The sequence below is a fragment of the Phoca vitulina genome, unplaced genomic scaffold (genome assembly GCF_004348235.1).
Source record: "Phoca vitulina isolate PV1807 unplaced genomic scaffold, GSC_HSeal_1.0 scaffold80, whole genome shotgun sequence".
NCBI lineage: Eukaryota > Metazoa > Chordata > Mammalia > Carnivora > Phocidae > Phoca > Phoca vitulina.
The window spans coordinates 3,165,025-3,182,163 of record NW_022589783.1 but is presented as its reverse complement, the minus strand read 5'-3'; the positions used below and the strand labels follow the sequence as shown (position 1 = coordinate 3,182,163).

The 17,139-nt window shown below is 47.8% G+C and overlaps 1 protein-coding gene across 2 annotated transcripts in view; it reads right to left on the bottom strand.

Moving 5' to 3' along the window:
- PAXIP1 (PAX interacting protein 1) overlaps nt 1-17,139 on the bottom strand; it is a 50,703-nt gene that overhangs the window by 21,266 nt on the left and 12,298 nt on the right. For both annotated transcript variants that reach the window (XM_032394297.1, XM_032394295.1), the window contains exons 5-7: nt 11,581-11,694; nt 6,105-6,743; nt 55-646 (exon numbers count right to left, since the gene is read on the bottom strand). In XM_032394297.1, coding sequence (XP_032250188.1) covers nt 55-646; nt 6,105-6,743; nt 11,581-11,694 — 1,345 coding nt within the window. The remainder of the gene's footprint in view (nt 1-54; nt 647-6,104; nt 6,744-11,580; nt 11,695-17,139) is intronic.

Here is a 17,139-nt window from a genome sequence, read left to right as displayed (position 1 = left end):
AGCCCCCCTCTCTCAGCATTTGGGGGAAAGACAGACAAACCCCACAGGACTCACTTTCCACTGCTGGGTCGTGTCCAAAGAGCTGGTGCTGGGGCTGCTGGTGCGGGGGCTGCTGGTGCGGGGGCTGCTGGTGCGGCTGCGGGGGCTGGTGCGGGGGCTGCGCCGGGGGCTGCGGGGCCTGCGGGGGCTGGCTCTGAGCGTGCTGCTGCTGGTGCAGGCGCTGGAGCTGCTGCTGCTGGAGCTGGGCCAGCTGGTGCTGCTGGAGCTGCTGCTGCTGGAGCTGGTGCAGCTGCTGCAGGGCGTGCTGCTGCTGCAGGGGCTGCAGGGGCTGCTGGGGCCGGTGCAGCGGCGGCTGGGGGAAGGGCAGCGGCTGCGGGGGGAAGGCGTGCGGCGGCGGCTGGGGATAAGGCTGCTGGGAGATCTGTGGCTGCGGCTGGAGCTGCAAGAGCTGCTGGGCGGGGAGGTGCAGCACCGGGGGCGGCGGCGGGGGCGGCGGCGGGGGCTGTGGCGGCTGCTGCGGCACGTGTGGCTCGGGAGCCACCTTCACCTGGCCGAACAGCACTGCGTTGGCATTTGCGTGGCCCTGCTGGCTGTGATTCACCTGCTGCTCTAAGTTTTTTGTAGGTGCGGAAAGGGACTGTAAGATCTAGAAAACAAAAATTAGGCAGAGTCATTAGCAATCGTTACTGAAATGTACTCCTGTTCCCTTCATGGAGACAATACGAGCATCTCCTACATTTCCTTAATGTTGAACGAAACAGAAGGCACCAAACAACTTCAAAAATAATAGGGCGTTTTTCTTTTATATTTATGAAAGCCTCACCAACTTCAATAAGGTAAGTGAATTCCTATTCTGAGACCACCAAAACTCGAAAATAAGTAAAATGGAATAAGCTAATGACTTAGAGCTGACAAACATACCAACTCACAAGGCTGATGTGTTCTATAGACCACAGTGACAGGGCTGCAAAAAAAAAGGAAAATAAAACAAAGGTGTCCTACTTACTCCCAGGGCCTGAGCGTGCGTCTGGGTGCCACCATGCAATGTGCTGCGGTGCACAGCGCCCCACCTGGACCCCTTCTCCCTCCACAACGCTCCACAGACTTCTCCTAACCCAGGGATGCTCCAGGGAACGTCAGCGGACCCAGCAGCCCTCAGCCTGACCCGAGCTCCTTTCCAACAACAAAAGCGGCCCAGTGAGAGGCAACATAAAGACCACCCCAAGTGACAGCACCCGACACGGACAGCAGACAACCCCACCAAAGCGACCAGCACCTCCTCATCTGTGGTTACCCTGCCCTGTGCGCTGCCCGCTCTGTCAACAGGGGAGAGAAAAAGCACCAACAGGAGGTTTGTTTAAATGGTAAACGTTCCCCCAATTGAGAAATCATCAGTACAGCTGGTAAATTAGCCTTCCTCAAAAAGGACTTGGGGCTCTTTAGATGGAGCAAAAGTGTTCTGAGCTAGAGAAAAACCCAACTAGCCAGACTGTTTCTGTTCTACTTCATTCTGCTTCACAATGACAGGAGTAAGCGGAGAGCTCTGTACAAGCTGAGGGGTGGGAGTGGGCAGGACAGGGAGTCAGGAGATGCCAGAGTACCAGATGGCGGGTTACTTTATTATCCTGCACAGTGCCGAATAAAACCAAAGAAATGTTCTACAATGAATCTTTTACTCCAATATGCTCAAATAGCAAAAATTGGAAACCATCTTCTGATGGTCAAGAGAACTATAACAGGGGCGCCTGGGTGGCTCAGCCGTTAAGCGTCTGCCTTCAGCTCAGGTCACGATCCCAGGGTCCTGGGATCGAGCCCCGCATCGGGCTCCCTGCTCAGCAGGAAGCCTGCTTCTCCCTCTCCCACTCCCCCTGCTTGTGTTCCTGCTCTCGCTATCTCTGTCAAATAAATATTAAAAAAAAAAGAACTATAACAATCAAATAGATTTCACTAAAACTCAAGAAATACAACTTAACCCTACCAAAAGCACACTTGCCACTTAAATAAAACTCTAGACATTTAATCTTAACGTAAGCCACAGCTATAAGGAAATCTCAAATAGGATCTTAAAATATTACCTTCCACTTAAATAGACTCCAAAACATAAAGGTCATATAATTTGCAAAGTAACAGAGACTCTGGATTTAGTGATGAAACATCGGGGCTTAAAACTGAAGCAGGTCAAATACGAGCACTCGGTACAGCTGTCCGTGCCACCGCCTCACCGGTAAGACCTCTAGCTCTGTAAGGAGTTCTCTGCGTACTTTAAAAACTCCTCAGTGGAGCTCTAAACAGAAAAAAAATTTTAACAAATTCAAAATAGCAGGGTAACAATTTCTTCCTATGCTTTAAAGTATTAAAAAATACCCTGTGGAGGGAAATCGACCTCAGCATGCACCACACCCAGACGGCAGAACAGCAACTGCGAGGCTCACACCTCCAGAGAAAACCACGTGGGGCAGGACGGCAAACACCTGCTTGTATTTACGTGAACCAACCACGAGTCTGTAAGCACAGAGCAGAGTCAGGAACAGTGGCTGCTTCTGGAGGGGAAACAGGAGTAAGGGGTGGGAGGGAGTTTTTCACTTTATAGCCTTGGATGCCATTTGAATTTTTAAAATTTTGTACATGTATTTTTTTTTTTACTCTCAGAAGTAACAACCCATGTAAATTTGATTGGTAGTAAGGAATAAAGGCCTGTCTGCCACAATGAGCAGGGTCGAGCCGGTCGTTTGCCTCGTGCTGCTGCCCCTGTGCCCCCACCCCCAGATGAAAGGGGAGCTCTGGAGGGTCCAAAGACCCTTCATGTACTCTCCACGGCCAGGAGCCCGAGGCTGCCCTCTCAGCTCTCACGTTTCAGAGCAGCCAGGAGGACTCTGCAGGAGGCCAGGAGGGCCGGGGCACCTTCTGTGTGGTGACCATGAGCTGAGAAGCTGGGGGAAGCCAGGCTGTGAGCACAGGGCAGCTGGGAGCAGATGGAGGTCAGGACAAGAGCACCGGCCACAGTGAGACGGACACTGGCCTGGAAAGCCGGGCACCCGGCAGGCCAGCCAGTGAGAGGACTCTCAGGACACCTCCTGTCCTCATCAGACGGCATCTCAACCCTCTGATCTGCCTCTGGCTGAACACGTATGTTAGTCCCGAGGAATCAAAGAAAGAAGATTCTTAGCTGCGTGATCACATAATTTGCCATACTGCAAACAGTTTTTAATGCATGTCAAGTCTGAATTTTTCCTTCATAGTCTTTAAATTACTTACTTATTGAGTGCCCCAATACATAAAGAATTACAATACAAACAACATGGCTCCTAACCACTAAAAATCTGCAATTTAAACACATTTTGATGGTTAGCTATATCCTTCCAAGCCCCGATCTAATTTTAAGCTAAATCTGTCTTCCATTTGTAACATTTGAAAAATTCATTTTCTTCACATCTGGTGGCAGCAAAATGTCCTAGGTTCTTACACAGCTGAAAACTCAGAAAACCTCTTCACAGCCGCTCTCCCTGGAGCTGGGCCGGGCCCTCCCCGCTTCCCGCCTCACAGCACATGGCGAGCGCCAAGCCGGCTTCTGACACCTCTCCTGCAGGGTGCACCCCAACTCCCTGGTGTGGTCACTCATCTCCACCTCACATGAGATTATTCCATATCCAAGTACTAATTTAGGGAGCGAGGGATTCAAGGCGACACTACAAAATACAGCAGCAAAGGCCCAGCAGCGATCCCCGCCACTCTCTGCAGAGCCAGCAAATGAAGAGCAGGGAGCACGTCTGTCCTGTTTGAATGGCTGACCCCGTTCCTGATCCCTCAACTCCAGGAGGGCTACGCGAGCACTCCCCGGGCTGGCTGCGGGCTGCAGGCTGAGAGCTGAGCATGCCGGCTCACTGAATCCTCACGTCTCCTCTTTTCATCTGCACAGGACAGGTCTGCCTGCACGCCCCAGCCTCTCCCACCTCAGGGACACCACCATTCCCTGGTTTCGGACTGCCTCCAGGCTGTCTCCCTGCTGCCTTCTCCCACCCGCCCCAAGCCCCTGGCCTTCCAGAGCTTTCTGACCATCACCTCTGCTCCCCCGACAGCCCCCTGGTGCTGGGACCACCCCTCATGGCTTTGCCACCCACTCCTCAGCAGGGGTGCTGCTGCCCACAGACCCCCCGACCGCGCTCTCTCTGCGTTCCGTCTTCTCCCCTCCCCTCTGGGGACCCCATGGGAGCACGGGCAGCACCTGGACAAGCCTGGCTGTGCCGTGCTCTGACCACCTCACCTCAGGGACCTTCTCCTCAGCCCTCACTCCCAGTCACCCTCCAGACTGTCCTCTATGCAAACTCAGTCACCTCCTGGGCCCCGGGAAGTCAGAGAGAGTGCGATGGGACAGGGGTAGTAAGTTTGGGCGTGGAGGCCAAAGGCGCCTCACTGCAAAAGGGGAAAATGCGGTTCAGCCACCAAGCACTGTCACCATTCAGACTGCAAAATACGGGCTCATCCACTTCTTGAGAAATGCCAAAAATCCCACTTTTATGAAGAATCTCATGATTTTGGCAAAAAAATTCAAAAAATTATTTGGACCAAACCAAAGGTGTCAGGCAAAAGGTGACGTCAGTTCCTGGCGTGCAACCCTGCTCTCCCTCTTTCCTCTGCAAAGCCAGCAGACATCCCAAATCGCTAAGTCAACTACACCAGGCTCTGACCGCCGCTGCTCTGCCTCTTCCTTCGTCATCGTCCCTGCCCCTCCACCCCCTCCTGACTTGGTTACCATCTTACTCACTCTTCCTAATATCCCAAGCTAGGTTGCCAACCTGAAACTGGGTCCTAACCAGGTCCAACAATACTGTTTTCCCAGGATCTCTGTATCAACTATTCCAGAATTTTCCATCCTCCTCAAACCCGATTACCCCTCTTCCCCTACACACGTTGCTTCATGCCATCTTAATTTTCTTCCTTCTGATATCTCAAGAACATGTTTTCTTTTCTTCGACCTTATTCTGGATGACACCACCTTCCAGAGTCTCAAGAACCACATACTATCAGTTACTCACTGCCAAGTCAAGGGAGGGAGGACAGGAAGAAAAGAGTATTTTTAACACGCCATCTCCAATAAAAGACTTTTTAAAACCACCACCACAATCATACTCAACAGTGACACTGTCATGTACGGTAAGAAATACCTGTTTGGTCACCCTTCCTAGAGCCCCAACAACTTGTTCAGAAGGCGGCCTCGCCCCTTTGGGAGAACAGTGCGGGTGCTGGGGGCACAGGCCCCCGCAAGTGCTCCAGCTCTCCCCACTACATCAAGTCTCACTTTTCTTTCTTCCCTTACAACACAGCAAATTCACGCCTGCTTCTGGGTCTTCACAGTTGCTGTTCCTTTCGCCTGGAACTCTCTGCCCCCAGCTCTTCCCATGGCCCCTTTGTCATTCACGCCCCCTCCGTCATAAGGCCCTCCCGGACCACCTCGTCTAAATAGCCTCCTTCCCCCAACGGCTATTATATGAGCCCCTACTACAGTCTTCAAAACACCCAGACCTACAGAAGCCCTTTTGTTCATATTTGTCTGTCTTCTCCACCTGAAACTTGTCTTTCCTATTTGCCACCTTGTCTCCTTGACCTATAGAAATGTACCCAGTGGCCGATATACCACCTCAACTACTTTCTTTTAGTTTTAAATTGAAAGACATTATCTACTAAAACTTTTAAAATCCATTCCGTATCAACAAGCTCCAATCATAAAACTATCAACTAAGATTAAGGCTTCCGTAATGAACGAGTAATTCATGTTATGTCATTTCCCTACCCAGAAGTTAACTGTAAGCAAATAAGGACCACCTGGTCAACATCATGCCTCTCTCTGCTGCCACTGCTAACTCTAAGTTAAGGAAGAGTGGAAACCCTTCTTCAGGGGCAAGCACTCTCGTCACCGGCATCCTGCTGGAATTTGAGAGACACCGATCTATACACACACACAACTGTAAAACAAGTTCTCACACAAATACTGCTTGTAAGTTAACTGTTCTGAAGAAGCAGAAAATACTAAACTATACCGAAACAGACTATAGAACCCAACTCTAAAATCTGTTATTTAAATTTCCGTTCTTTAAAGAGTGACTTACGTGTGCTACATTTGACGGTCGGCTAATCTGCTGAATATCAGCATTATTAGTAATGTTTCTCAGTGTCCGCACAGCTGGACTCCAAGTAGCGATCATTTCTGATCTGTCAGAACTTTGGAGATTCTGTCCCGAAGCCATGAGGTTGCCCCGGACCTCAGGAGGTAAGATGTTGCCTGGGACGGGTGGCACATTGGCGCACAAGTTAATTAAGCCAGGCTCCTTTCCCGTGGGCAGTCTGCGTTTCGCTGAAGCTAACTGTGGGACTTCAGCGGGGGTCCAGTTTAAATTTCTCTCTTGTTTTTCGGGTGATGAATCTGAAGAGTCGTCAAACATCAACTCCCCTTTAGATTTTTCAGTGTTGGATTTGGGTGAGAACTGCTGGTCCCCTGAAGGAGATCCTTCTTGAGAACTGCCAGGGCTTGATTTTCCATCTGAACTACCCTCATTTGGGGACTCCTGTTCCTCATTTTCTACCTCCTCCTCCTCCTCTTCTTCTTCCTCCTCTTCCTCTTCATAAATGATAAGTCGAGGATGATAAAATGCTTCATCCTTTTTGGTTTTTTCAGATACGCAATCCAGGACCCAGTCAGGGGTCACGATTTTAATGCTTGCTCTCTTTAACGCACATTCATATTTCTCCTACAAGCAAAGCACAAACACACACAAACAAAGCTGTAAGTTTTATCAAATTCCCTAGAAGTGTGAATTTAAAAACAGAACTTTAGGACAGGCACACGGCTGAAACGTTCAGCACCTGTAACTGTCATTTCATTCACAGAAAAGCTTAAACTCCTTTCAGATGCAGGACTAGAGCCAAAATGAACCACAGATCTATGATCTCAGGCCGGCCTCATCCCTGCAACAGTAGTCATAGAAGATTTTGTTTAAAATGAACTTTTATAAAATACGGTATTTTAGGAAAAAGTAGAGCTAGCAATCCCATGGAAAATTCTTACAATGAAAATAGTTGCCACCTCGTCTAGTTTTTATTTGACAACTTTACAAAGCTGTACCTGCAGGGCAGAGCTCCTTCAGGACATCAGACACAGTCACGGGAGGGCGGACGACTTTTCATGGGGAGGCTTTCCTACTGAGGCGTCTAGAGTTTATTGAGCTCACTCCACACAGACACAAAGGACACAACACGTCTCTGACCTAATGAGGTTTACGACTTAGCTTTGGAGAGAAAGCAAAGGCCAGCGAGAGTATGATGTGAAGCCACGGCTGAGTGATGTGGGAATAAGACTAGAGAAGGGCTCCACTAGGTGAGCCGCATGGCTCGGGGAAAGCCGCACTGCACAGTGAGGCCTGGTGGGGGTGTCGCTGAGCAAAGCGTCCAGCCCCGGGAAAAGGGGGTCACAGGCAGGGGCTCTCTCTCCTGCAAGTAAGGGTGTAGAACGGAACAAATCCCAAAGGAAGAAAGAAATAAATGGGAAATAGGAAGCAAGGGTAATAGGATGCAGGAGCTCTAAAATCCATGAGTTGGTAACCGTGGCTCGCTTTACTAACAGAATCTCACGGCCCTGCTCCCACAGCCCAGGATAACAGCAGTTCTCTGGCAAACACGTCATTAGGGCCCTACACTAAAATCCGTTTCCTGTCGAGGGGACTGAAGGTGGCACTTGCTGCTTACAGTCAGGGCAAGGGTGACAGTCACAGGGCTGCCCCGGAGGTGCAGGTGCCGGACAGACGGCCGCTCTCAGTGTGGCGAGGCCGACAGCAGCACCGCGCGGCTGGGATCGGCCTCCCAGGAAGGAAGGAGACCACCCACATCTACGGGATTTCACTGTTACTGCTGAGGATATTCTACTTTAAACCTTTTTAAAACACAAGGAACACTTGGTCATGGGAGAGCACACAAATAACAAGTGAAGCAAAAAGAAAACATATAATCACGACCCTACGATGAGCGATCACCACTGTGATTATTTTTGTTATGAATATATACGTATATATACACACTGAGAGAGGCACCCTTCTGTCGCAGCGTAGATACTTTATGATGTGTTTTCACTGAATGTCTTACGAACAACCTCCCACGTCCATATGTGCACTTCCACATTGGCACTTGGTTTTTAACTTCTTAATGTACGTTTTCGAACAAAGCTGAGAGTGGAGACAGCCATGATAAATCCCTGCACCCGTCGCTCAGCTCCAGTAACCTTCTGCACTCCTGCTTGGCCTGGCTCCTCCATGACACTGTTCACGCACCTCTAACTGGTAAACCTCCACCCTCAGGGCCTCCACGCTCGCTATCAGGCCATCTCACACCACGGCTTGCACGTGTCACCCCGAGCCCGCCGCTGTGCTGCCCAGCTGTGTGCTCAGGCAGCCCCCGGTGTCGCGGGCTACTGCTCGGTCACCTCCAGCGCCATCTAGTTACTCCAGCTGTTTCTACTCTTCATAGTGTTTTGCTGCTATGAAAAACTGCAGTTAAATCTCAACTGTTTGTGTAAGGTGAATTCCCAGGTTCTCGAATGAAAGGATGCAAAGTACTTTAAGGCTTCATTATCTGTAACTACATCCCCCTCCAAACGGGCCAGGCCACCAACTCCATAGGACTGTGTCGACTCCATAGGACTGTGTCGATTCGCCCCCACCCCCCACCCCGCACGTTTAACTCCGTGAAACTGCACTGTGTTTACACCATGACTGAAGTGACAGGTTTTCTTATTAAGATACAAGTGTATCTTGGGACACCTGGGTGGCTCAGTCGGTGAAGCGTCTGCCTTCAGCTCAGGTCATGATCCCAGGGTCCTGGGATTGAGCCCCGCATCGGGCTCCCTGCTCATTGGGAAGCCTGCTTCTCCCTCTGCCTGCCGCTCCCCCTGCTTGTGCTTGCTCTCTGTCTCTCTCTCTCTGACAAATAAATAAAATCTTTTAAAAAAAAAAGATACAAGTGTATCTTAAACTTATTTTAAACATATGTGTTGAAGCATGTGGGGACAGCTAAATGCTTAACTCAATAAAACTACGGCATGTATCAACCGTAACATCTTTCATTAAGATAGAAGCGTTTGTACACTCGTGTGCAGATGCCCATGAAGACGGCCACGTGCTCACCTGCGCCGGGCAACGTGGGCAAGTGATCACGGTACCGTGTACCTGAAACTAACACAGCACTGTGTGCCAATGGGAATTAACATAAACATTAACAAAAATAAAAAAACTTGGTATTCTTTATTCTAAAAATCATTCTGAAATATTTAAGTATGAAATGTTAAATCAACCCTCCCACAATAAATAGAGATGACTAAGTCTTTATAGCAGACTAGACACTTAATTTCTTGACTACCTGTCCCAAAAGAGCCAGAGCTGTCTCAGGAGAACATCAAGTCCGGATATATACCAAAGCATTTATAAACTACATAATACAAATATACAAGATGACCTAATAACAGTTTATATATTCCATTTTCCAAGGTAGAAAGATGTTTGTTGAAGTAATAGGAAATAAATTTTTTAAATTCTGTTAACAAGTAGCAAAAATAAAACCACTGCCATGAAGTGCAGTTGCTGAGCATACTGGACATCAGCGAGAAACGTCTGGCTTAGCGCTGGGATCCACGTCGGTAGCCCTGGGTTCTTCGTCTGCACAGAGTGCGGGCCCTGAGCATGTCAGGAATGACCTGCCTGCTTCCTATACAAACCCACGCACAACACTCAAGTCAAACACGGTATATTTCACTCGGGTTTTTCTCTCCCTTCTCACCAATGAGTAGTTTTTGTCAGCGAAGGACAGTTACTGCTTAAACCAAGGCGACCCAAGAATAAAGCAATGTCGAATGCCTTTGCCAGGGCTAATTTACCAGCTACGTCATTCTAATTCTTGAATCCTCAAGGTTACAAGTTATTCAATGTCGCGGACCCAGGCGCCAGCAGTGAGGCTGCTGGGGTCGGTGGGGGCGGGGGCCGGCGCGGTGCCACCCCGGCGGGTGCGCTTACACGCAGAAGCCTGCAGCGGCCAGGATCGAATGAGCATACTTTGTCCTGTGGATTTTACTAAATACTTCCGTTCTTCTCCACTTAACTGAGCATTTTTAAAAATTCAAGAGTATGAAAGGTAGTTTCGCTATGACATTTAAACATTTCTTTGTTCATTAAAAAAAAGAAAAGATTTAAAGAGATGCCATTGATTTTTGTGTGCAATCAGCTGGTCTGTTTGATAAACCCACCCCACTCATATACTGCCTCTTAAATTATCATCTGGCTCTTCAGAAGTATTGCTCATCCCTACAAAAGCTATAAAGACTTTGTTTCCTTTCAAACTACCACCTAAAATCAAATGATTTACTTTTAGCCATAAATTATAAAATTTAATATAAAATAGTATAACCAAAGCATACTATGTTTCTTAAACTGTTATGCAAAATCTAATTTTTTACTCAAATAGATTTTAAGATTCAAATCTTAAATTTTCACAGAAGACAAGTCTTCTTGGTTTGTGTGGCTTACTACGTTAACCACACCCACTGGCTCAAAATTTGCTGTCAGGAAACCAGGGTGGTGCATGGCACACGCCTGTGGATCGGCCCTGCTCAGCCTCAAAGCCCGTGAAAGGGGTCTGCCCGGCAGGGCAGGAGTGTATCAGCCCCGAGCCGCGCACCGGGTGGCGGCGCCCTGGCCTCGTACTGCACACACCTCGCTCCTCCCACGGCAGCTCACCCGCGTGGAAAACAGGAGGACAGCGCTGATTTAGATTGAAATAAGGAAAAATGGAGGGGATACCAATATGTGGAAGGTTGACTCGGCATAAATACACTGGTCTTGCCTCTCAAAGTTATAAATAACTGTTCATGGGAGGACCAGAGTTTGGCTTCCAGAGAGCGGTGGTTCTCAAACTCTCGTGTGCATCAGAATCACCGGGAGGGCCTGACACAGGTGACTGGGCTCCCCACGCGCCCTCGGGCAGGCGCGCAGTCTGCATTTCTAACAAATCCACAGGACGGGCTGATGAGGCTGACCCGGGGCCCACTTGGAGAACCAAAAGTCTGTGACCTCACCAGGGGTGAGACACAGGAACCCTGTATTATCAAGATAAATGTGTTTTTATATATTCTAGATTATTAAAAAGGAAACAGACTTGAAAACGTCACCAAATACACGTTTACAAAGTTATCCTCAGTGCGAGGCCTTTTTAAACACTGTGAAGCACGAAGACTAAAATTACATATTTTCACAAATAAAAATGAACTGAAGGTTGACTGGATTTGAAAGGAAACTCAAGGGATTCAAAAAACTTTCCCATTTTCTCCATGAAATAAACCCACGTTTCTCTGTATTTAGAGGTGACATCTGGCTCAGCATTGGATTGATAACCCTCGCACATCCTCTGTGGAACGAAGCCGGGTCTAAAGAATACAAACTGAGAGAACCAGCTTTTGTACATGGAATCTAATCATTAATTTAAGAGAAACGCAACAACAACACGTGACTGCTGGAAATACGGACAAGGAAGAGAACGTGAAGCGCTTACCCCCTTCGGCTCTGGAACGACCAGATGCGTGCACGTCCCGTCCAGCTGTAGCCGACACGCGCCCCCGTAGAAGGTGAGCAGAGCCCACAGGGTACTCCTGTCGTCAGACGACACCTGACAGAGGGGTACACACACATTTCAATCCACGCAGGGCTATCATTAAAATACACTCTAACATCGTAACGATTCTGCTCGATCTACTTAAATGAAATAAACTTAAGGGTATTAGTGGGGAAAATAGATGAGCTTTTCGCTATTTGCTTAGCATAACAAAAACTTTCATTCCTATCATGATAGTTTTATAGACATCTTTTTTTTTGCTTCGTCACCAAATGAATAAAAAAACTTACATCCACACTCCAAAAAAATGGAGGATTATTTCAACAACGGATAGGGAAAAAAAGAAGGAACTAGTACATCATTCCATCTTACAACTGTCATGTTTTAAAATGTTTAAATAGCAGTATCAAAATCATTAAGGAACTCCTTAGTCATTAATAGATAAATACTAATTATGAAATAAATAAAATAAAAAGATAAAAATAGTTCTTTGTAAGCTCAGGGAAAAACGTAATTACTTAACACATAAAAGGAAATAAGGCAAGCATAAAAGGAATAATTGTTATGCTTGCGTAAGTGATGAAGTCGACTCCAGATCAAGTGGCTCATGTTGGAAAAGAGGCTTTCACGGGAACAGAAACAGCTCCCGTTTATTGCCTGCCTACTATGTGCCAGGAACTGTGCCAAGGGCTTTGTAAACATTCCTAATCCTGATGACCACCATGTGAAGTCGGAATCATTAGACCCATTGTATAGACCAGGAAACAAACTTACAAAAATTACAGCTAATCATCAGAAAAGCTGGCTTTTAAAACCCAGGTCTGTCTAAACCCAGGCCTATCTGCATTTTCCCACTGTTCTATCCTTCTCTAAGGGCAGTTACTACCAAAAATAATTTCTAAAAAATAAAGTTTTAGATCTAAAAGACAAAGGAAACAAGAAAGGTAAAGGTGTGTTAATTAATTCTAAGGTAATCATTTAACGAAGTAAATTTTTTTCCTGGGTAATTTATTATAAATTGAGGGTTATGGTTGTTAAGAATTCTGAACACTGTCTCATGTTAATTCTGTAAAGTATTATAAACAGCATGTTTTAAAACCTGCCATTATTCAGCTCACCAGAACTCTTAACGTTTTACATCCACTTTCATCCAGTTTACAAATGTTTCTAGAAATTATTTTGCATTCCACACTACTGTGACTACTAGTAAGAACACATTAATTTTATAAAATCACCTTCAAAAATCACTATTTTATATCTCTTTTAGTTAGTCACTGTCACATTTCAGAGACTGGATCAGAAAATTTTATTTTTACTAGAGGCTTTCACGAAAACATTTATCTCCTGCAGCGTTTGGAGAGGTGAGATTTAATTACATGATAATACAGACTACTCCAATGAATCATTACATCATCTTTATTAAAAACGAAATTAAAGAAACATAACCGCGATGTGCCTTCTTTGGAGCGCCGGGGCTACTAGCCAGTTACGGGCAGCCCCAGGTGAACTGACCGCAGCGAGCCTAGTCCGCGGCCCTCCTCGGCCTGCGTCACAGGCCTGGGGCTCAACAGGGAGAAGTGTATTGCTGCGGAAAGAACATCGGTTGGGAGAGAGGGAGACCCAGAATGGATACACGGTCTCCAGAAGTAGCTCCTGGCAACTCAGAGAACTTCCATGAACCAGATTCTTCCTCGATGCGCGTCTGGGTTAAATGGCTTCAAACATCCACACCAGCTCATTTAATGAATCTGTGTCCGCATAATTAATAACTAAGAATGCTCTTTCCACACCAAAATGTTAATAGTTACGTAGTGGTGATGGAATTATGGGGACATTTCTGTTTTCATTTTTATACTTTTCTGTATTTTCCAAATTTTCAAGAGCGTTAATTTTATAACTGGGGAAAAGTGTCTTCCTTTTTTTTTTCTTTTAAAGAAAACAATCTTCATAAACTACCCATCTCGTCATCTTGGCTAACAAAGCCTGGATGTGACCTCGAGACCTGAAGACCCAACCCAACTGCTTCAGTGGCAGGTCAGACCATCCTGACCGTGTGGCTGCCGACCCCCCGGTGCCGCGCCCACGTCTGTGTCTCAACCACACCATGTGTGCGGGGCGCTCTGGCTCCACGCCTTACCCACCCTCGACTCCCGCTCCCCGACCATTGCCCCTGGACTCCCGCAGCAAGCTACACAGGCATCTACGGGCCGGTCACGCTCCAGTGACCTGCAGGCTGACTGTCCCCACTCCGCTCTCCTCAAAGAACATGGAGCAGAGGACGGTCATCTCAGCCACGGCCCGCACTGACTAAGAGCTTCCTTCACAGTGATCAGGAACAGCCGCCCTTCTCGGGAGGTCTCACACAAGTAGGACACTCCTTGGTTCTAGCCACCCCCCGAGTATGTCCTTGTCCCACCCTGATTAGAAACTACAGCCGTCCTGATTAAAGATGGGGGTCTCGCTCACAGTACCTAGCACAGTGCAAGGCACATGGGTAGGCAGTCAAGAAATACTTGTCGATTGAGATACAGAATGGAAAGGGCTTTTCCTTTTAGTCTTCAAGATTTAAATTACGACCTGGCCAGGCTCTCCATCAGACTCCTGACCTATCCCCAGAAACCCACCCAGCGTGTTACCACGGGGCCCCCGCCTGCATCGATACCGGGTCAGGGGAAGGCGGATGGTGTCTGTGCTGCTCAGCTCCCGCCGGCACAAGCTCCCTTCCCTACCTCTCCCTGGGAGAGCTCTGGAAGACTCCAACAAAGAGCTCCAGCTTGTATCAACACCCTGACGGGGAAAAGACAGGTCACTGAGAGCCACCGAGCAAACAGTCCTCTCGTCAGGGCGGGGTCCTGCCTGGCGTGCGCATGTGTGCACATGCAAGTGCTCCAGTGTTCAGGAAGAGGTGCAGACACCCAAAGAGCCTCCACCTGGTGCAGATCAACCATCCGATGGCTCCCTGCTCACACCCTCCTTTACCTCTGTGTGCACTACAACGTGCACTTTATTCATGGGTCTGTCTCCCCTTCTAGAATGTACGTTTACTGAGGGGAAGACAGCCTATCTAAATTGATTTGTACCCCTGGGCATTGCTCCTGTCACGAAGGAAGTGCTCATTAGGTATCTGTCACACCAAAGTCCCTCAGCTGCACGCACACTGTGCATGTTGTCTGTTAACACATCTTAAAACTGACATTAATACTTTTTAGCAACCACAAAATATTAGTGTCCCCAGTGCACTTTTCTTAACCAGGGTTTGGGCACATGAAAAACTATCAAGTAAAATCTTGTCCATCCTTATCTGATCAATCTTCATGAACTCAAAAGCACAGCTTTTTATTATGTGATCCCATGACACATTCGGGATTCCAGTTCATCATCCTCAGTGATGAACGGTGTACTAAGTGATCCATAAAGACCATTCTGATTCTGGATTCCAGTTTTTATTACCTAATGAATTTGCTAAAAGGATATAAAGACACTGTCAAAGGTCCTTCTAAATTAACTTTTCTGTCCCCCATGGACCCAGCCATTGCCCACAGTGAGTTTCGCACCCAGATAAAACCACAGGCTGGGCCACTTCCCAGACCACACGACCGAGGGACGCCTGCTCACCTCTGCCTGTGCTCTCTACCACCTAGTTGGTACCTTTTCCACGGGCTCTCCATTCTCCCCCTCCCCACCCCTCTGCTGACTACATCTGCGTCTGCTCAGCCCAGAACCTGAGATCCACATGGACCCCTAAGGCAGCATGATGGCCCCCAGGCCAGTCGGCAGTCCTGTGTCCCTGTCCAGCACCCTTGCCCTCCTCCTCTCCCGGGTCACAGGCAGGACTGAGGGGACACACGAAGCTATGCACAACTACCTGCCACAAAGTAGTGCTCCAGACCTTTACCTGGGGTGCTGCTCCTTTCCAGCAATAAAAACTAGTTGCATCTGATTTCATCCTTGGTTTCTAAAAACAATACCCTACTCCTCCAGCACCACTTCTATTTATGCTCAAGTCTCTCTTCTTCCCAAATCTTCACTGCACGCAACCCAAGACTCTCTTCCTGGTTATGTGCCTTTCTACCTTCTTCTGCAAGAAGCTAATTCTCTGCCCTTCATGCCGCATCTCCACGGCCCCCCATCTGGGTAGCTGATCAACACCCCAAACTCAACGTGTTTCAAACCGACTTCACCATCTTCCCTGAGAAGCCAGGCTCCCGTTTCCCATCTCCAGGAGTGATGCTAGATAGCATTGCCCCCAGGCTCCTGGTCTGATGGAGGACATCGCCCAGGACTCATGATTCACTACCGTGGAGGCAGCTCCTGCAGGACTTGGTGCAGAGAAGTACCGTGGGCGCTGCCTTCTCCTTCGTCCCAAGTGTGCCCAAGTCACCAAGTCCTGCTGCTTCCTGTCTGGGCCTTGCGTGCACAGCGCCATCCCAAATCCAAACCTCTGCCTCGAGTCCAAGACCACGCCTTTCCCTCCGGCCCTAACTCCCATCCCTGCCCCGCCCCTGTGTCCTGCTACTGCTCCCAGACGGGTTGCACCTATGGGACTGCAAGGATTTTAAATTTGTTTGCTTTCCTGTGTTTTCTAAATGTCCTAATGTAAATTGTGTAATGCAAAATTAAATATATAAGAAAAAAGGAAAGAAGCATCCTACCGGCTACTTTAGGGAGCTCAAACTCCAACACCTGGTTTCAGGTCCCGTGTTCCCCACCATCCACCCCCCTGCATCTCGAGAACATGCTTTGTTCCCCGGCGCCCTCCTCCTCTCTCCTTCCATGTGGCTCTACCACAAACACACCCCGCCTTCCCCATTTTTGCTCTAATTCTGCCCACTCTTTCAGGCCCCTCAGGTCTGACCTCTCCCCTCCCCACAGGCTTCCCTGACTCTGCCGTCCACACTCGGGCCTGTTCTTGTGAACTCACACACTGACATCGGGGCCACGGGATTTACCACAGCACACAGCAGGTGGTGTGTGTACCATAAGCCTGACATTATAATAATGATGGCAGAGACTCGAGCATTTACAAATAATAATCTGGTACATTTATTACAACCTTTGTTAAATGTAACTATTGGTTTTTTCTAAGACTGAAAATGTTCTCTAATGCTAAATTCAGTTAATATTTAAGGACGTCTGATTACCAAATTTAAAACCCTGAAATCATCTTATACTCACATATTTTTGATTTTCTTATTTCCCCAAGTCAGGTCTGCAAATACCGTGTCACTGTCACCTCAGTCCCTGAAAATACCTCGGGACTCCCTACCCCAGCTTCTTCCTCTCTCATTCAACCTGAACCCTCTGGATAGTGGGCTCCATATCTCTGAACCCACAAATCCAATAAATGAAAATATAATTAAATGCAAAACTCACATTTTAGCCAACATGTGTTTATACATTAAGGAATAATAATAATGTCCTCATTTTTAAAACTTTTCTGATATTTATTGTACGTTTGGAACATACAGAGACGTATAAGGGAATAAAAGTCATACAGAG